Source organism: Schistocerca americana, chromosome X (assembly GCF_021461395.2).
Source record: "Schistocerca americana isolate TAMUIC-IGC-003095 chromosome X, iqSchAmer2.1, whole genome shotgun sequence".
Lineage (NCBI taxonomy): Eukaryota > Metazoa > Arthropoda > Insecta > Orthoptera > Acrididae > Schistocerca > Schistocerca americana.
In genome coordinates, this window is record NC_060130.1 from 957736642 (window position 1) to 957759256 (window position 22615).

A 22615-nucleotide genomic window follows, 5' to 3' on the forward strand; every position below is an offset into this window, starting at 1 on the left:
ACACATCTATTTAGCACCAAGAAAGATTACTTCATTATCGTGGCAGAAGTAATTGTGGATCCATCATGTTTGAGTCATCATCAGATGACAAAACTACAGATTTTGTGTCAGCAGGTGGGACAAACGTGTCATCACCCTCATCGCCGCTTGACATTTCATCAAATTTTGATAGATTTCCATCAGTTGAATGGCTTCTCCAGCTCATGAAGTATCCCATCTTCCGACACTAAGGAAAAATGTTTCCTTATTTTTCCCCTCAATAGAGCCATTGTTATGTTACTGTTAATGTTATTATTATTTATTCTTATCACTCAACAATAGTACAATGAGCCAAAACTGATAGGAATTGCTGCTGAATATTTGTAAATGAACAAACGTTTTTACAAGGTACGAATCAACTGTGTCATATGACACACACGTAAGAATTGTGCAAAAGAAAGATTGGGAAGTGCTAGCTTAATGCTACAAAGAATATACCATTAACAGTCTGTTCACTATAAAATAACTTCAGTTCAAGGTAGTTACGATGTGAGGAAATGAACAAAAGTACACACTTACAGAACCTCGACAAAGTGCAGTTCATCCACTGGGGATGTTATATAATCAGTAGCTGGCTTCACTATTTGACCACACAGAGAACTGAAACTTGCTGTGGCAGATCATTAGCAGTATATTGGCACGAGTATCTTTGGAATTATGTTGGCTCTGTACACAGACAAAAGTACCAGTTCCATGTGTTGTAAACAATACATGGGATGTGAAGAGGTTACGTTGTTCATAATTGTAAATCCTAGGCATTTAGTTGAATTAACAGCCTGTACATTTATGTGATTTATTGTGTCACTGAACTGTAATAACAGATTTATTTTAGTACTAGTGTGGATGACCTCGCACTGCTCATTATTTAGGGTCAATTGCCACTTTTTGCACCCTACAGGTATCGTGACTAAATAATTTTGAAATTGGTTTTTTTCATCTGATGACTTTACAAGACAGTAAATGACAATCATCATCTGCAGACAATCTAAGGTAGTTGCTCAGATTGTCTCCTAAATATTACTATAGGTTAGAAACAGCAGATGGCCTGTAACACTTCTGTTTTACTTGATAACTTTCTCCATCAAGTACTACAAACTGTGACAGTTTTGACAGTAAATCATGAATCCAGTCTGCATAGACACCCAATTTGATTAGAAGCTGCTTGTGAGAAACAGTATCAATAGCCTTCTGGAAAGGTAGAAATACGGGATCAGTTTGAGATCCCATATCAATACCACTCATTACTTAATGAGAATAAAGATGTAGTTGTGTTTCATAAGAAGGCTATTTTCTGAATCCATTCTAACTTGGTGTTAACCAATCATTTTCCTCGAGGTAATTCATAATGTTCAGATACAGTATATGTTCCAAACTCCTACTGTAAATTAATGTCAGTGATAAGTCTGTAATTCAGTGGATTACTTCTCCTTCCTGTCTTGAGTATTGGTGTGTCCCGTGAAGCTATTATATTAGTGTACTCTGAAGGGAATCTAATTGGTATACAGTCAGGACTGGAGGTTTTGGCTTTATTAACTGATTTAAGCTCATTTGCTACATTGAGAATACCTACTTCGAAGTTACTCATGTTGGCAGCAAGTGTTCTTGATTTGAGGTCTGGAATGTTTACTTAATCTTCTTTATTGAATGAGTTTCACAAAGCCATATTTAGTAACTCTGTTTTAAGGCCACTGTCATAGGTAACATTATCAGCACTATCGTACAGTGAAGTTACTGATCGTTTCTTGCTGCTGGTGTACTTCACGTACAAGAAGACTCTCTCTGGATTTTCTGCCAGATTATGAGGCAGTTTTGTTGTGGAAATTAAACTGAAGTGCCAAAGAAACTGGTATAGGTATGCGTATTCAAATACATAGATACATAAACAAGCAGAATATGGCACTGCTGTTGGCAACGCCTATGTAAGACAGCAAGTGTCTGGCGCAGTTATTAGATCAGTTACTGCTGCTTCAATGGTAGGTTATCAAGATTTAAGTGAGTTTGGGTGTGGTGTTGTAGTTGGCCCACAAGCGATGGGACACAGCATTTCTGAGGTAGCGATGACATGGGATTTTCCCATACAACCATTTCACGAGTGTACTATGAATATCAGGAATCAGGTAAAACATCAATTCTCTGACATCCATGTGGCTGGAAAAAGATCCTTCAAGAACAGGACCAACAACAACTGAAGAGAATTGTTCAACGTGACAGAAGTACATCCCTGCCACAAACTGCTACATATTTCAATGCTGGGCCATCAATGAGTGTCAGCATGCAAACCACTCAACAAAACATTGTAGATATGGGCTTTTGGAGCCGAAGGCCCATTCGTGTAACCTTCATGACTGCATGACACAAACCTTTACACCTCGCCTGGGCCCATCAATGTCGACACTGGACTGTTGATGACTGGAAACATGTTGCCCGGACAGACGAGTCTTGTTTCAAGTTGTATCAAGCGGATAGACGTGTACAGGTATGGAGACACCCTTATGAATCCATGGACACTTCATGTCAGCAGGGGGCTGTTCAAGCTGGTGGATGCTCTGTAATGGTGTGGGGTGTCTGCAGCTGGAGTGATATGGGACCCCTAATACATCTAGATAAGACTGCAACAGCTGACATGTATGTAAGCATCTTGTCTTAGCACCTGCATTCATTCATGGCCATTGTGCAGTGCTACCGGCTTGGGCAATTCCAGCAGGACAATGCAACTCCCCACACGTCCAGAATTGCTACAGATTGGCTCCAGGAACACACTTCTGGATTTAAACACTTCCGATGGCCACCATACTCCCCAGCCATGAACATTATTGCACATATCTAGGATGCCTTGCAACATGCTGTTCAGAAGACGTCTCCACCCCCTCGTACTCTTACGGATTTATGGACTGCCCTGCAGGATTCATGGTGTCAATTCCCTCCAGCACTACTTCACACATTAGTGGAGTCCATGTCATGTCATTTTGTGTTACGGCACTTCTGTGTGCTCGCAGGGTCCTACACGATATTAGAGAGGTTCTATTAATTTGGGAATGCTTTTTCCGTTGCTTCTGCAACAGTGTTCTGCCCTATTTTGTGTGTACCATTGGAGGATCAGTTCCATATCTTATTAATTTATTGGGTATAAATCTTTCCATTCCAGTCAATACTATTTCTTTGAATTTAAGCCACATCTGGTCTACACTTAGACAGTTAGGAGTGGAGGCTCTCTCTTAGGAAGGCATCAAGTGAATTTTTATCTGCTTCTTGAAATAGATATATTTTGTGTTTGTTTTTGATGGTTTGTGTTTTATACTATTCAGTCTCCTAACAACGACCTTGTGGTCACTAATCTCTGGATATCCATTGTAATGCTCCCTATTTGCTTGGAATTATTTGTTGCTAAGAGGTCAAGTATGTTTATGCAATCATTTACAATTCGAGTGGGCTCCTGAACTAATTGTTCAAAATAATTCTGAGAAAAAGCATTTAGTATGATTTCGGGCAGTGTTTTATGTCTACCACTGACTTTAAACATTCAGTTTCACTGACTTATTGAGAGTTGATTGAAGTTATCACCAAGTATAATTGTGTGAGTGGAGTACTTACTCAAATGGCAGTCAAGTCTTGTGTGAACTGTTCAGCAACTGTATTATCTGAGTCTTGGAGGTCAGTATAAGGAACCACTCATTATTTTATTTTGGTTATCAAGTATAATATCTATCCATACTGACCCACAGTTACCTATTTCAGTCTTAATGCAAGGTAAACTACCTTTAACAGCAACAAACATGCTGCCACCCACTGTAATCTATCCTTTCTAAACACTGTTAGGTCCTTTGCATAAAAATTTTCTGAACTTATCTCCAGCTTTTATCCAGCTTTCAGTACCTATAGTGATTTGAGTTTCAGTGCTTTCTATTAGCAGTGGGAACTCTGGTTCATTCCCAACACAGCTGCAATATGTTACTGGCATAATGCATATGGTTCCTGGGTCAACCATTGTCTTGTGTTTGCCCTGCACCCTTGGAGACTGAAACCCTTGTTCTTTCCCCAAGACCTTCTAACCTAGAAAACAGCACAGTCCATTCCACACAGCCCCTGCTACCCATTCAGCTGTCTCCTGTGTGTAGTGAACCCCTGACGTATTAAGCAAGACCTCTACTCTGTTGCGCAAGTCAACGAATCTGCAGCCTACATTGTCAAAGAACTGTCTAGGCCTCTGATTCAAACCCTCCTCTCGACTCTTTACCAAAGGTATGCAATAGGTCCTGTTGACAGTGTTTCAGGTGCTGAGCACTGCCTTCATTTTGCAAGCAAGACTCTCAGTCTTTACCAATTCAGCTAGCCGCGCACAAAACCAGAGAGAATCTCTTTCGATCAAAAGTGGCGCATGTCATTAGTTCCAACATGAGCCATCACCTGCAGTTGTCTCCACCCTGTGCTCTTCATGGCGTCTGAAAGGACTGGTTCCGCATCTGGGGTGACCGCCCCTGGTATGCTCGCAGAGTACACACTAGACGTCTTCCCCTTCTTGGCAGCTGTGAGCCTAGGAGCCCCCATTATGCACCTAACATTGGAGCTCCCAACTACCAATAATCTCACCCTCTGTGACTGCTTGGATCTTGCAGGCAGATAGGGTTCCACTAAAATGGGATAAGTGACTGCATCTGGCTCAGGATCATTATCAGCCACAGATAGCACCTTAAACGTGTTAGTCAGACGAACTGGGGAAGCCTTCCGATTGGCCTCCCAGAAAGTCTTTCACTGTCTGCTAAGCCTTGAGATGACCTCCCACGCAACTACTGGTGAGGGGTCAACCTCTGCCTAGGCAGTAGCTGTGAAAACAATAGTAGTGGACTGAACACAGAGGATGTGCTGGATGTCCCTCAGATGCCCAGTGTCCAGTCCTCCATGATGGTGCCCATTGGCAACAACCCCATGCTGTGTGACCAAAGCCTGTACCTTTTGGAGATGTGAGTGAAGGGTCACCAATTCAGCCTGCATCTGAAAACAGCAATCACAGTTCCTATCCTTTCTAATGACTGGGGAACTCTCCACTACAGAGTTATTAAAATGCTTGACTATGCTCACTAAAGCACACAAACATGCAAGAAAATAAAAAATTAACCTACTGAGCACACAGGTAACCTGAAAATAAGTCAGTCTTGTTTGAAGCTTATAAAAGAAATAATAAAAATCCTTGTGTATGGTTCGCATGTAGAGAACAGTGAATATTATGTATGTTGAATTTGTGAAGGGAATGAAAGCTCAACATTTACTGAGTGGTTAGTTATGTCAGAGTCAATTTTCTACGCTTAATATAAGAAATGTTTTTAGTGATTGTAGAAGCATGTTGCGATATGCAAATAGTCTAAATCATACGTGGTTTTAGTATGAGGGCTGCAGAGGGAATTACTTTTTATTAATGGAATATTGTTCAAGTAGCATATGCAGAAAAGAAGAAAGGAATAAATTATATGGTATATGAAAAATTTGGAACCCATTTAACAAAGATGAATCTGCACCTTGTGTGTCCATTGTTGGCACTCCAGAGCAGCTGTCTTCCGTGGTTTCAACATTTCTCTTTTGATTGTGTAACCATACTATTTTTATGCCAGTTATGCTACCCATCCTTGTAGAAATACAGAAATTAATGTGTAGCAAAACAGAACTGTGTCTGCAGAGTAGAATAGATCTGCCTGGGTAGTAGCTAGAGTTTGTTTAAAGCATTTTACTAACATTAGTACCTGAATCCTAGTGCTTAAATCTTTCAGTACTCAGTCTTATAGTCTCCCTAGAACTTTCACGCATCGTAATAAGCACATAATACATTGACAGTTATCACTTACAAAATTTATTTACCTGAACATTGAATTTCTTGTTTATACTGAATCCTTTGGTTTGTAGTCAGTGAGAAATGTAGTTCTTTAGAGTTACCAACCATATTGGAAAGATTTTGCTCTTCTAATGCACATAAATATTCAGATACTTAGCAGTACTCTATAATAATTTTGGTGTATCTGTTTATTTGCAGTTGTTGTCCAGCCTGAGGAAGAAACCGTGAAACTCCGTATAAAGTTGAAAGGGCTTGGAAACAGCATAAATTAAGCCGCTGAAATTGTGATTTCAAGACATCCATGAAAAAGCTTATTGACGCTAAACAGGAAGGAGCTTTTGAAATAAGGAAGAAGATACAAAGGAAAAATGAGCAAATAAAGACTTACAGCACTTTTTTATTTTATGTTTATCAGTTAGAAAAATGCTGAATAGGTGAAACAGTTTAAATAATTGAGCACAGGCATGTTCATTTTCATATTATGAGCAAAATGTGAATTTCAAACAGGTATTTTGTCTGATCTCAACAAATTTTTTCTGCTATTGCCCAGACTGAGTGAAAGTATTGTGAAAATTGAGAAAAGATCAGATTCGTACAGTTTCCCTTATAGCTTTAGTTTTCTGTTCTGGTATGAGAGCATAATGCTAGTTGATCCTTGCTTTATTTTTTGTTTCTTTGTCTGTTAATTAGATGATACTAATAATTCTCTTCCAGTATTATTTTCTATGTGCGATATATCTATCAGCATGAAATTACTTCATTTATATCTCACTTTATAATATAGTTATCATTGTTTTCATCTTGAACAATATGTCATCAGGTTTTCATTTAGTTAAGAGAGTCCCTGAACATCATACTGTGAGTGACAATGAAGAGGATGACATAAGCACTGTGAGCATTCAAAAACAGAACAACATACATTTTGCTTTACTGCTCTGTTGTTATTACAAAGAGTATTTTGTATTTACTTAATTTTCATTAACTACTGTGGAAAAACTGTGAAAATATATTTTGATAGGAATTAGTATTTTTATACATGCTGACTATTTCAATATCTTTTTTCAGTACAAAGGAAGAAGACTGTGCTTCTCTATGATATGTACATGAGCCATAAAAAGATTCTTCTCTTCGTGTTATTAATGACAAGCTGTGCAATAGCCTTTAAGTAGAGAAATTGTATTACACATACTAGAAATGGCTCTTACTTGAATTGATTATTGTATACATGGACATTGACTTAAGATATTTAACAAAATCTGAAGTTTCGTACCTTACATGACATTTTGATATTGTATATTAATTGTTAATTAACTCTTTGTGATGTCTTAGTGATAACAAAAAATTATTACTACTGCTTGTTGAATTGGTGTGACTGGCATGGACAGGTGTATGGGCTACGTAAATATGGTTTTGTGTGTGTATGTATGTGTGGCAGAGATATGCTAACTATGCATTTACTTTTCAGTATTACATACTAGGTTTTTCTTTGACTGACACTCTTCTATATTTGTCATTATTTTATCTGTTAATTGATGTTTGATGTTTCTCCTGTCATCATGTTTCATTAATGGAATTTCATTTGATGAGTTTCCAGAAGAGACTTGAGCACTCATTCAATTGAAACTTGCTGACAGGTTAAAGCTGTGTCAGACAAAGACTTGAACCTGGGACCGTTGCTTTATGTGGACAGTGCTCTACTGACTGAAGCATCAAAGCACAACTCACGACATGCTCTCATAGCTGTCTCCCACCAGTACCTGGCTCCAACCTGCCAAATTTGACAGAAATTCTGTTGCATACCTGGAAGATAGAACACTGTGGATAAATAACTTAGCTGCACGTATGAAATTGTTTCCTGAATGAATTTTCACTCTGCAGTGGAATGTGAAACTTTCTGTGCAAATTAAAACTGCATGCTGGACACACAATTTTATGCCTTCATTCTGGACTTTCATTTGACAGGTGAAGTGAGGAAAAGGATATCGATGTGTCAACCATATTGGAAATCAGTAAGGTCAAGTTCAGGTTTTTTTAAACCAGAGATGTGTTTTGAGCAGGTTATGGAGGTTAGTAGGAGATTAAGGTAACTGATAGAATTAATACTGTGTGTAGATAGATAAATAATTATTTAGAATTTATACTAAAATTATTTCATGTATTATATTAAGGCCTGAATGTAGGAAACTTTTTTGTGGTGTACTGACTTGCGGCCAGCAAAATTTTCAGATATGACAGAACGTATAAAAAGTAAAGCACCTGTAACAGGCTTCCAGAATAACATGTCCACTTTTAGGGAAAGACAAAAAGATCTCTGTAATCTGCCCATCTACATTCATGATGTCATTCACCACCAGCCACATTTGTCTAGAGGGTTTTTATTGTTGCTAAACATGGTGTCATTAATTTGGTGACCTCTTTTATGTGCTCCCCTATGAAACTGTACTATGTTCATATCGCAAGCATATTAGTTCCTTCCCATATAAAATGAGCACAGATAAAAAAAGACAGCATATTTTATGGTGAGCTTATGTATTGCACCTAAAAAACAAAAGCATCCAGTGGTGTAGACTCACAGAGTTACTTCACTGGAAAAGTGCTGGGAATTTCTCCTTGGTAGTGTTTTGGAGGTGAAAGAGGAGGGAGAATGTATGGAATTATATACACAATTCACCCTGTTTGTAGACTTCATAAGGATCTGTTTGCAGATAGATTACTAATCACTGAGTAGGGGAGGTATTGAGGGCAGTTGACAGACTTGTAGAAAAGGTTGATAATGAGCTGAGATTCCTGAGATCTGACACACGACACACTATGTATTTATCTCCCTATCATTGTTCTTTACCCCCCCCTCTCCCCCCCCCTTCCTCCTCCCCCCTTATTGTTACAGTTGCTAGCTTTCCTTCTGCCTCTATGTGTAGCAACAATCTCATTTACATGTTTATACTTTTACCTCTCCTCTGCAAGATTTCGAACTACTCTTGCCCGAAGTGCAAAATATGTCTTCTAATGACAAAATTGTTATGAATACAGCCAGCTATACTACTCTTTAAATTATTTTTATTTATAAATCACTCATGATGAACCAATTTTGGCATATTGCCATCATCAGAAGCTCTGTAAATACATAAGTAAATAATGGGTTTAATGTAATGGTCTGTAACTGTGACCAGAAAAGTTATAGTACTTCCATTACGTGCTTTTACCTTCCATGTAATATCGTTGCTGCGATCTCTTGTCTTTCTCCTTAGATGCAAACAGCAACCTCACAAATTTACTGAATGAAAAAACTGACCTGAAGCACGAAAAGTACATACAAAAGTTTATTCACATTGTAAAGCAAGAAAACGGGTAAAGTAATAAATCAGAGACACTAAATGACACGTATCCATAGTAACAGCGATAACTACATGAAGAGTATAGAACAAAGACATAAAACCAAGAAAACATGACAAAACAGATAGTAAGAAATTATTACAAAAAAATACATACACGTGTGTAGGCTCACCGGCCACTTGACCATCTTCTTCTTCTGTGCGAATGCACAAACAGTGCCCGAACTCTTACGGGAATTGGCAACGCGCCGCGAGTAATGAGTATAATGGGCAGGGGCACTATGAATGTAGTGTGGGACAATATGTTGAGAATGTGGGTTTCGCGGGGGCGTGCCAGAGATAAATCCCTGCAGTCGCGCTATCCTCTGTGCCCTCGGTGGCTCAGATGGATAGAGTGTCTGCCATGTAAGCAGGAGATCCCGGATTCGAGTCCCGGTTGGGGCACATATTTTCATCTGTCCCTGTTGACGTATGTCAACGCCTGTAAGCAGCTAAGTGTGTTCATTTCATTGTAAATAAACACACGTATCCATAGTAACAGCAATAACTACATGAAGAGTATAGAACAAAGACATAAAACCAAGATAACATAAAAATCTCAAATAAAACTAAAATTAATTCCAGGCAAAAACATTATTAGAACCAAACCTATAAAAATAACAAAACAGTTGAATTTCCACACATCACTGATTTATAATGGTAACTATGTAAACATGTAATATTGCTGATCCACTGTCATCCAATCTGTCAAAAGAAAAACAGCGAACACAAAAACTGACTAAAGTGGGATATCCATCTTCAGTGTACATCTAAGGAGAAAATAATAATACTACAAAAAGACAAGACATGGCAGTAACGGTATTGCATGGAAGGTAAAAGCACCAAACAAATGTATTATAACTTTTCTGGCTATAGTTACAGACCATTATATTAAGACCATCACTTACTTATGTATTTACAGAGCACCTGATGATGGCAATATACCAAAATGGGATCGTCGTGAGTGACTTATAAAATAAAAACCATTTAAAGATCAATGTATCTGGCTGACATTCATAATAATTTCTAACTTCACTTGTCAAGTGGGTGAGAGTCTATTTCTCTCTATTAGGTCTTTTAATCAATTTCATACTGACTAAATGCTGTTCTCAGCTTTCAAATCTGTACATAAATTTTGTAATCCACTTCCCTGTCTTTACCGGATTATTATTATTGGTATTATTATTATTATTATTATTATTTTATTACTTTTTTTACAAAAATATTGCAGTCATCTTCCCTGTATTTATTGATTTTTTTAAATTGATTTTATAAAAATATTTTACTCATCTTTCCTGTATTTACTGAATAGAAGTACATTTCTTGATATGTCACATAATGGCATTAAAACTAAAGATAAGTTGAGATCTGGTTCTTTTAGGCCATGATGATGCAATTGATCTCTCCCTGTTTGCCCTCTCTGCTAACTGTACTGTAGTTTTAGTTTTTATGTTAATGTGTTCATTAGTGTTTGTAATGTAACTGGTGCAGGTCACCAAATGAGGCAGTGTTGTTGTAATTATTTAAAATGCAAGGAATTGTGTACAACTGTGTTTAATATTAGTTTTTGAGTCCCATTTTAAATTTTATGCTGCTCTGCGAGTTACCAGGATTTTGCTGTGATCAAAATAAATACAAAAGCTTATTTTGCACAGTAAACACAATTTATAGACATTGTGTAGAAATGTATAAAAAGATCATTTCTTGGTGAAACTGTGTGTAATTTTACATTTAAAAAAGTTGTAATAAATCTCACTGATGTGACTGAGCCAGTCAATTCTGTTTCTGTTGAGGTTGGTGTGAATAAAAGACCTGTCAAATTGTTTCGACAAGTACCTTTAAAGTGCCATTCCGAGAACTGTTCCTTTAAATGCTTTCTAGTTCTAAAACTTATTCTGATTGCAGTGAAATATCAAGATTATAATGTGATTTTTCTGTTTAAGTGGCTAAGAAAATTGTTGTATTACTTACTCTAATTTGTCTAAAATGTGTAACACAAGTATGTGTGAACAGCACATTGGTTATGCCAGTGTGAGTACAATGACACTTTTTCTTATAAAATAGGAACAGAAGGAAAAAGAAGAAAATTATAAATGTTGATGATAATTAGCAGATAACATACTGATTCATTGAAAGTAACTGAAAAACATTCAGATCTGTGGCATTAGGCACTGAGGTCACTATTTGTAGCTGTGGTTGATTGGCCATGTTGCAGCTGGTATACTGATGGAGCTTATTATTATTATTATTATTTATTGTAATTATTAGTTACCATTAGAAACTGATACCTGGGCTGATAATGGTATATTGTGACTACTTAGAGGGGAAAAAACTTAAAATCTACCCGTGATAAATTTGTATGATAACACAGTACTTTTATGATGTTACCACTCAGGGTTTTAAAGGTACCATATACCTCAAACTGCTCAGTATCATTTGAAAACTGTGGTCCATAATACAACCAAATATCCGGTAGTATTTTTGTTCTGTATTCATTGTTCAAACTGAAATCATAACAAAATGCTGAACCTTCATGTAAGTCGAAAATTTGTGGTAACTTTTACATATTTTTGATTAAAAATAGCCTGGTTAGTTGAGTGAACAAAGCAGCAAAAACAGCCAGCAAGTGTGCTGACTGCTAACTGCTAACTTTTCTGTGAACTTCTGAAACTATTTCTATTTTTTTGTTTAAAAAGAGAAAAGTTTTTAATTACTGAAACACTTATCCAGCACCTAATGTGTTTTAGACTCGCAGATAACTGAAGTGAGGCGTGTTTACTTAGTTTAAATGAGAAAGAAATGTAGTGCATTACCTCTCTGATACTGAGTTTAAAGTCTGATGGTGATCTCAGCCTTTTTCATTTTTTTTATAAATAATTAGATTAGTGCTTAATGTAATGAAAGAGCATGTTAAAAACCTTTTTAATTTGTGTACAATGTCTTTCCAAATGCCGAAGAGACTTTCATGTTGTTGAAATAAAGAATTTTATAATTACCTACAATTTGCATTTTGATTTCTCAGTGAACAACATTTGTAAGCCAGTTTTTAATCAGTATGTTTAGGATGAGTGATTGTAGTCTTTTTATCATAAAACAGTGACTAACTCTTGGGTGAAATTATTTATTTAAATGGTGGTTATTCATTTATTACTAGAAAATGGAAAATGAGAATAGATTGTTCGGACAGATTGTCACTTGCCAACATGAGGTGTTAGTTGGCAGATAGCTGCTAAAAATGTAACCTATAATTTGTAGCTTCAGTAGCTGAACATTATTCTTGGAAGTTGAACTAAGAAAATTATTTATGAGCAAGTCACATACTTTCTCAAGAGCATGTGTAAAAGACTATTTGTAATAGTTGTTGGTGCTACAAGTGTCCACTCTTACGCTGAAATGAAAGAAATTCAGCACATTCTTTAATGTTTTGCATCCCGTTCATCTTATGCTTAAGCATCCATGTTAAACTGTGTCCAGAGTGGCTTGTGGCCCCACCCCCTCTTTCCTGCTGTCACTTGTTCACTAGTTCTAACCTCTCTTTTTCTACCATCTTAAACAAGGAACATATGATTCTGGTCTCTTACAGTACTATTTATTTATTGACAAAGATGATGTGACTTACCAAATGAAAGCGCTGGCAGGTCGACAGACACACAAACAAACAAACACAAACATACACACAAAATTCTAGCTTTCGCAACCGACGGTTGCTTCGTCAGGAAAGAGGGAAGGAGAAGGAAAGATGAAAGGATGTGGGTTTTTAGGGAAAGGGTAAGGAGTCATTCCAATCCCGGGATCGGAAAGACTTACCTTGGGGGGGAAAAAAGGACAGGTATACACTCACACACACACACACACACACACACACACACACACATATCCATCCGCACATACACAGACACAATGTCTGCTTGTGTCTGTGTATGTGCGGATGGATGTGTGTGTGTGTGAGTGTATGCCTGTCCTTTTTTCCCCCCCAAGGTAAGTCTTTCCGATCCCGGGATTGGAATGACTCCTTACCCTTTCCCTAAAAACCCACATCCTTTCATCTTTCCTTCTCCTTCCCTCTTTCCTGACGAAGCAACCGTCGGTTGCGAAAGCTAGAATTTTGTGTGTATGTTTGTGTTTGTTTGTTTGTTTGTTTGTGTGTCTGTCGACCTGCCAGCACTTTCATTTGGTAAGTCACATCATCTTTGTTTTTAGATATATTTTTCCTACGTGGAACGTTTCCCTCTATTATATTTATTTATTGACATATACAGGGTGATTCAAAAAGAATACCACAACTTTAGGAATTTAAAACTCTGCAACGACAAAAGGCAGAGCTAAGCACTATCTGTCGGCGAATTAAGGGAGCTATAAAGTTTCATTTAGTTGTACATTTGTTCGCTTGAGGCGCTGTTGACTAGGCTGAAAACCAAACTACCCGAGGCAGCTCGTGACAGAGCACTTCATCACTGGCCTCCAAGAAGCCCTGATCTTACCCCCTGCGATTTTTTCTTATGGGGGTATGTTAAGGATATGGTGCTTCGGCCATCTCTCCCAGCCACCATTGATGATTTGAAACAAGAAATAACAGCAGCTATCCAAACTGTTACGCCTGATATGCTACAGAGAGTGTGAAACGAGTTGGAGTATCGGGTTGATATTGGTCGTGTGTCTGGAGGGGGCCATATTGAACATCTCTGAACTTGTTTTTGAGTGAAAAAAAAACCTTTTTAATTTCTCTTTGTAATGATGTATAACAGAAGGTTATATTATGTTTCTTTCATCAAATACACATTTTTAAAGTTGTGGTATTCTTTTTGAATCACCCTGTATTTCTACTAGTCACACTGGATGTTGAGTCGCCTGAAGTTACTGGAAAATTGTTTATACAAAACTTTACAAAGAGACCATGGCAAACCGTGCAGTATATGCCAAATGCACTTGTTTGAAAATTAGTTCATCTTTTACCTCCAGCAAATTTGAAATCATGGCCAATCTAATATTCCACTTGGTTGTTACTCATACTAATTGCAGTCTTTGCCCACCATTCATATTTTGCAAATTTAATAATTTGTTAGCATTATTTCTCTGCTGTAAGTGCATTTTTAAAAATATATTTATAAACTGCATATAGAAACAGCAAAACAGCTGTTTCATGTTCCATGCATATGATTGGACTAAAATAATATTCACATAACACTCAATCTGTGTTTAAAGTAATTATTGGAATGCAAACACTATATACATTCAGAAGAGCTGTAAACTAAGGATAGTTATTAGCAAAAATGATTTTAATTTGCCTTTTGTCTATCATTGTCTTTAATTGTCTAAAGAGAAGGTAAAATATTTTTAAGGCTGCATAAGTTTGCTCTTTTCTGCACCAGAAGCTGGTTATGCTGTGAACAGTTCAAATCAGTTTGTTCCAAGTGTTGTAACAATGAACACTGCTCTAGTTTTCAAATTGTATTTGGTTCCTAATGATGATGATCATAAAAAGAGAAAATTCGTTGTGAATCTGTTATTAATATGACTAGTTGCTTGAAGATACTTAAGTTAATTCATACAGTTACCTCAAAATCAGTAAAAATTGATAAGAATGCATATGAAAATAATTATGATAGACCAGCGGTTCACAAACATGTTTTGGTGATAGAGCCATTTTCAGATAGTAAATATTTTATGGAGCCCTAAATAAGCAACACGTGGTTTTGTGTTCATTCTTTAATTATAATTATTTAATGAAAACATACAAAAATAGATTCATTATATGCTACTGACTTCAACAATAATTTACAAAACAACACACAATAATACAATACACAAAATAACACTGTATTGATTCCAATGTAAATTGACAAAATTGTTTCAATTTAATGGGAGGTATGAGGCTGTTTTTTTTATTTATTTATTATTTTTCATCAACTGTTTAATGCTAGGCATAAAAGAGAGTTGAAAATGCTTGTCAAATTCAGCATCCAGTCTGTTGCCATATTTTGTCTTTGTAGCTGAATACACTGAGAATCCTGTTTCACCTAAGTGTGTTGTTGGGAACGAGAGACCAACAGTCGGAGCCTGTATACCAAGTTGTGGATATTCGTCACAAACTCTGCATCAAAAAGCAAGTGACATTGTTTTCAACTGTGATTCAATGCTTGAATCTGATGTCATTTCTAAAATGGATTCATAGGTTTTTGTTTGACGTGATTTCTGGCTTATGCAAATTTGGTACAAAATGATTGTGAACCCTTGAATTCATTATTAATTTTGTATTCTCTTCAGGGAAATACATTTCAAAAGATGCACGCATATAGTAGAGATATTCTACCAATTCTTCAAATATTTCATTTGGTAATTCTGTTGTCACTCTGATGAACACATTTAGTGTTACAAAGCTTTCTAGTTTTCTCTTGCTAACACACACAGTCCTCAAATATAATTTTTTTAGGCAGTTATTTTGTTATTGGCACTGAAGACTATTGTGTTTTTTCCTTGTAAAGATAGATTTAACTCCAAATATGTGTACCAAAAAAAATAATGTGGACAATCAAGTCACATCGCTCAAATGATCTTTTAACTGAAAATAAATGTCAGTCATAAAAGCTTGTAACTCAGCTCTCAGTTCAAATAATCTTGTTAAGATCTTATCCAGAGATGAGCTTCTAACCTCGGTGTGGAGCAGTTGTGTTTTATGTCAGCTCCCATAATGTTCACACAATATTTCAAAAATCAGCACTACAGAGGGTGTGATTTAATGTAACTAGTTATTTTTACTTCTTCATCCAGACCAAATTTCAGTGTTGGCAGCATATTCTTTATCACAAGTGTTTATCTATGCAGGATACAATGGCTGGAACTACAGTTTGGTGTTTTAATTTTTATAAGTGATACCGCTCCTGCTGTTTTATCAATCATTGCTTTGATCCATCTGTAAGAACATCAATACAATCATTCCAATTGAGATGGTTTGTTTCAAAGAAATTGTTATTCATGTTAATTTCCTTTCCGGTAGTGTTAGTTGGCAGCTACATTCTCATAAGCAAGTCTTCTTCTGGTGAATGTTCATATGGATCTCGTACAATTATCAGCAAGGTGGTCAGGCTAGCAGCATCAGTTGATTCATGCATTTGCAAGATGAATTTGTTGTGTTGAAGATGATCAAGTAGCTCTTGTGTGATATAGCCTGTGAGATCATTACTTCAATGTGAAACTGTGTCATCCAAAAACAGCACTGTAGAAAGATGCTTTGCAGATTTTTCATTGAGCATACATTGTATTATGTCTGCGACACATTGTTTTATTAAATTCTGTGTTAGTGTATGCTTCACCAGCTTATACAATGTGGTATCTGACCAAATACGATGACTCTGTGGCTTTTTTAATCACAGTTTGGGTCCCGTACTTAATAGTTTTTTGACTTCTTAATAATTGTTCTTTCTTATGTATAAAAATTCTTCATTCTTGTCTTTGCGATTGGGATGTGTAGTTTCTAAATGTTGGCACATCTTAGCAGATACTGTGGAACTATTCAGAAATGGCTTACTACATAACATGCAGATAGGTGAGACATTAGAATTTACAAATCTGAGATTGATGTAAGATTCATCATACTTTTTTTTTCGTCCTTTAGTAAGTCATTAGATATCTTACTGCTTGAAACCATGGAGATTGAAGTTGTTATGCCACCTTGAATTTAATAGTCTTGAGCAGAAATTTTGAGTTTGATGCAGCATCTTCTGGGCAAGCCACCTCTGAACTTTTGATGCAATATTTTGTTGCAATACATTTAAGCCAATGATTCTTTTAAAATCAATAGTTTAATTTTACAATATGACAAACATAAAATATCGCCACAAGATACTGCATATTTACAACTGTAGTCAATAACAAACATGAATCTAATATGCCATACTGCAGTGGTGCATGGATTCACAGTGCTAAACTGGAGTGCACATTGCACTCTCAAGCTTAAAAATAAAACCAACATTGATATGATATTTATAAGAGGTTGTCATTTGCTCTGCTCACCCCAACCCCACCCCCCCCCCCCACCCCACCCCACCCCCTCTGCCCTCACAGTGCATGACAAGACTTGATGTGCTTTGTTCTTTATGTCGATATTATTTTAGTGGAATCCTTGCAGAAGCCTGTGGTGCCACAGGCTTCTCAGAGCACACTTTGATGATGGCTGCCATAGACAGTTTTATGTTATCCAGCTACTTCAGAAGAAATTAATTAATTCTCTAAAAAACAAAAACCCTCAAGATGCTTATAATAGTTTGTGCAAAATGTTAAAAGATTATCTCTAGACATATTGTGTAAAGACAGCACTCAGGTGTTTGCATGTTTCTCTACAATGCACACTCTGTGTAGGAGGTAGAATTACCTGATTAAATTACTCCATGCAGCATTAAAGAATGAAAATACATGAAGCAGACTAACCTTGTGACACTTTCTCAGAATCATCACATGCAGAGGAAAAGCTGCCTAATGTATGTGTGTTGTGCGATCTAAAATGGGTGACAACTAGAGAAAATTCTTTCCAGTGGGCACACAAGATACTTTGAAGATTTTGTCCCCTTGATGCTGCATCCAGATTTATAAGTAACTATGTATCCTACGTCTTTGGAAAGTTAGGAGGTAGCTATTTACAGAAAACCAGTTAATTATTTTACTCCTTCATTTACTTTTTGTCGTGCATAAAAGGCCGCATCAAATTTCGGTAAAACCTTCGGCTTTTGATAACTACCTCCATCACTGTTATCAGGGGCTGAGCCTGACCATAGTGAAACTGATGAGGTTTTCACTTCTGTACCCAGAGGATAGCATCTGATTGGCTGGATTATGTCGTGATAACATGGGAGTGGCGCGTATTGAGATATCACCCTCTAAGCCCATAGATTTTATTTGCGCACTCTATCCAGCATTGTGTGCAGCGCCGTCTCTTGCATCAGGCAGTGAACTGTGAGAAGTCTTCCTCTGTATTGCTTCCAGATATTGTTAAGTGCATAGCCAGTTTCTCTATTGAAGTTGTTTTCACAGTCTGATTTAAACTGCTTTCCTTATCACAGAGCCCCAATAGGAGTAAGTATTCTCATTTGTTCAAACAAAATCTCGTGTTTATTTAACAGGCTATGTTCAGCCACTGCCTATTTTTCAAATACCTGAATTTAAGGTGAGGCTGGGCCACACAGTGTTCGCCACACTTGCAAGGAATATTATAAATTCCAAGCAGTTTCAGGCTGAGATTATCTTTAATAGGTCACAACATTTCCTTAATTTTCATCGGTGGCTGGAAGACTGTTCTGATCCCTTGCCTGTTTAGGAATCTATCTATCTCATTAGTTGTTGCATCACAAAATCGAAGCCATGCTGTATGTTGGTCTTCTTGGTTTGTTTGGACAGTGTCATGTATTGGTTTGCTTCAAAGCATTGACCTAATATCACAGAAAGAATACTCATTCTTTCTGAGAACTGGTGTCAGGTCATTAATCTCAGAGCCGAGGTGGCCATTGTCCAGAGTAGTCCTTGCTGTGTGTACTAAGGTGTTCAGCATAACTCTCTTTAGAGCTGGATAGTGTAAGCTACTGGCATTGAGGTACAAGTCTATACGAATCGATTTTATATGCATCGGTTTTCTGTACACGGAATGGTTGAACCATCTGTATTATTTCAGTTCAACCAGCACATCTAAGAAAGGTAAGTTCTCATCTTCCTCCACCTCTGTTGTAAATTCTATGTTAGGATGTATACCATTCAAATGATCAGTGAACTGCTGCCTGGCTTTCCTGCCATGTGACCAGATTAAAAATGTAACGTTAGCATATCTGAAGAAGCAGAATGGATCGAAGGAAGCGATGTTTAGTCATTCTTCAAACAAAATCTATTGATGTAGGGAGCCATTGTACATGCCATTACTATGTTCTCATCATGTTGTAATCCAGCCAATCAAATACTGTACTCTGGATATAAAAATGGGAGTCTTGCCAGTTTCATGATAGTCAGACTTATCCCCTGGTAATGATGATGGAGATAGTCATCAAAAGCTTGGAATTTTATCCAAACTGACATGGCAAATAAACTGCGAACTTATTATGTGAGGACTCTGTTGCAAAAGACTTCATAGCCATACTTTTTGCCTTGTTGGTGTATCTCCTATGAATTTAATTACGATGATCCTTTAAGAGAAAAAAATGTACATTGTCTATATGAGGTAGGAATTCATTAACAGGCAATGAAAACAGCTGTAAATCCAGTAGTGAACCCTGTATCACACCAGCAGTGGTACATACCCGGCCAGATCATGATGATTTTACCCAAACTTGTGTAGCTGCTCAACTTGACTTGCTTTGTATTAGTTAAATATGAAGTACACCTGTAACTATTTGTGCCATCAAGGCCATAAAATTTAAGTTACCCCAAAATAAAGTAATTTGTACATAAAATGTTTTACATAGACTGCAGGAAATTCCAGTTTGTGTTATTTTGACACACAAATGTTTTATAAGGTAGTGGGTGAAACTATACATGGCATTTTAAAGGGAAAGGTCCTTCCAGAATCCTAATTACGAATAATTCAGAATCTTACTTTTGCGGAAGTGTTCAACTATTTTTGAGTGTACAATGACACACTTCAGTCACCTTGGGAAGATACACTGAGTGTGTGATCTATTAAATATGTGATGGAGTATGATAATAACATGAAAACAAATCTCTAATGTTTTGATAACATAGTTTTCTGAGATGACATTCTTGAATAAATGTTCACAGTGTAGTGTTCTTGTGGCATCAAATTTGTATTCAGTCTTGAGTTTTCAGTAACTTCCTCCATTGTTGATGAGCAATGTGCTGCAGTGGTTAGCACACTAGACTTTGGGAGGACAGCAGTTCAAATCTGCCTTCGACAATCCAGATTTAAACCCAAATCTGGATTGTCGGAGGCAGTGTGCCATTGTACTCTCAAAAATAGTTGAACATGATTTCACTAAGTCACTTCATGCAAATGTTTGAGTGGTTCCATCTTGTGCTCCATTTCTACTGACCTCATCGACAGGACATCAAAACCCCAAATCTTATTTTGGGACTGATGACCTTAGTTGTTTAGTCCCATTAAACAACAAACCAACCAACATAATCTTCCTTTCTTTCCCCTATGTTATCCATCAGGAGATTTCAATAGGCTTTTTGGTACGTAATGGCGTACTGAAATCTCCTGACGATGATGATGGAGGAATTTGTAGAAAGCTGGAGATTGAATACTAATAGGATGCAGCACGAACTCCATGACACTTTGGTCTTCGGTGTTAGACTTGAAATCCTTACCACCTTCTCAGTTAAAAAGTTCAGAATCAGGAGCAGCATGAAAACAACATGATCCTTCTGACTGGGACAGTAGCCCTCAATTAGGCAGCCATTCTCTTCCATGGGAATGGCTGCTGATAAGGTGGCTTCATATTAGATTGTGAGCATGAGCATGACTCACCTCTTCAAAGTAAGGCTAACTATGTGGCAGTGCATTCCCCCTTCCTCTAGTTAGTGCACAGCATGCAGACGGGCATGTTACAAGTCGACACATTACACTCAATGATATGGTAATTGCATCACTGCAGACACAAAAATCATAAATAAATTAACTTCTACAGTATAGTTTTTTGGAAATGGGAATGGAAAGGATCAGTTGAACACCCTAGCTGTTGGTACAGTACAGGTAGGGGCAACCTTTAGTGACCCATGGGCGTGATTCAGATACTTATTTAAGCTTGCGGGCCACTTCGTCACAAGATGGGACAGCACCACTCTTAGCACATCACATCAAAACTGTAGCACCCCTGACATTAATATTTATGCATAATACATTGTTACGAACGGCAACCATTTCCCAACACACCATGCCAACAAATTATAACTCAAAACATGCAATTTTGAAAGTACATTCATTTTATGTTTACCCAATTTTCAGATGTTTACATTTATTTACCCTTTGGGAACATTGTTTCTTTTGGAATAACTGTCTTAAAAGTTTCTGTTGCAAAATCTTTTAACACCTTGCTCCACAAATTTCTTCTGCAGTTTGGATTGAAACCAATCATGGGCCAAAACTGTACCATGGGTCACCAGTTGCCCACCTATGGTCTAGTAGATAGATCTGAAACATTTCAAATGCACTGCAGAATTAGTACACTCATCTACAACCTTCAGTGACAGGTATGACCCTGCCAGTATTATTCATCTACATACATATACTCTGCAAGCTACTGTACAGTGTACAACGGATGGTATTTCATACCAATATTAGTAATTTTCATTGCCATTCCATTCTCGGTCCAAGTGAGATAAAAAAATGACTACCCGTATGCCTCTTTACACACCGCAATATCTCTCAACTTCTCCTTATGGTACCTACAGGAAAAACACAATTATGGCAGCAGAATGGTCACATTAAAAGGGTTTTGCGAGAAGTATTTTGTCTTCATTTAAATGATTTTCATTCAAGTCCAGAAAGCATTTCTTTTACACTTCAGATGGGCTATACCATAATGTTAGGATCCTATTAGTGTGTTTCTTAATTCCTTTGTTGCCTATTATCATGCCTGCTTCATAAGGATTGCAAACACTGCAAAAGTACTCTAGAATTGGTCACACTAGCGTCTTGTATGCCATCTCTCTTACAGATGCACTGCTGTTACCATAACCTTTTGAACAAATCTAAGTCTTCCATTCATCATCCCTTATACTGCTTGTATGCGATTGTCCCATTTCATAGAGCTTCTTAGTATTTCTTCTAAATGCTCATTTGATGTGAAGTCTTCAAGATGGTCACCACTAATTTTGTTCAAAAAATGTGTGTGAATTCCTAAGGGACCAAACTGCTGAGGTCATCGATCCCTAGACTTACACAACTTAAACTAACTTATGCTAAGAACTAATTTTGTAATGTAATAGTATTGTCTTATTCTTCTTCATTATAGGCATTATCTCACACTTATCCATATCTAAATGGAGATGCTGTTCATTAAATCAAGTGGAAATTTTGTCGAATCTTCCTGCATTTCTATATGACGGTCCATCGATGACACTTTTCCGCAGACAACAGCATCGTCAGCAAACAATCTGTTGATCGTATCTGATACATGGTTGATATTTATTGAGAACATTAGAGATCCTATTACACTTACATGAGACTCACCCAATGTTACTTTTGTTTCTGTAGAAAATTCACCATCCATTATAACATACTGGGTTCCATCAGTCAAATATTTACCAAGCCAGCAAAATATCTCTGAGGTTACTCCATACTATAGCCTCTTTGTTAGTAGTTAATCATGTGGTACAGTGTTTAAAACTTTTTAGAAACCTAGTAAGAAGGACTCTACATTTTCACCACCATCTACTGTCTTGTGAG

At 37.1% G+C, this 22615-nt stretch overlaps 1 protein-coding gene across 1 annotated transcript in view; it reads left to right on the forward strand.

The window, feature by feature from the left end:
* Positions 1–6236, forward strand: part of LOC124555269 (ATP-dependent helicase brm-like) — a 188619-nt gene extending 182383 nt beyond the window's left edge. The window contains exon 23 of the mRNA XM_047129138.1: positions 6059–6236. Within this exon, the coding sequence (XP_046985094.1) occupies positions 6059–6132 (74 nt within the window). The 3' untranslated portion in view covers positions 6133–6236. The remainder of the gene's footprint in view (positions 1–6058) is intronic.
* Positions 6237–22615: the final 16379 nt, after the last annotated feature.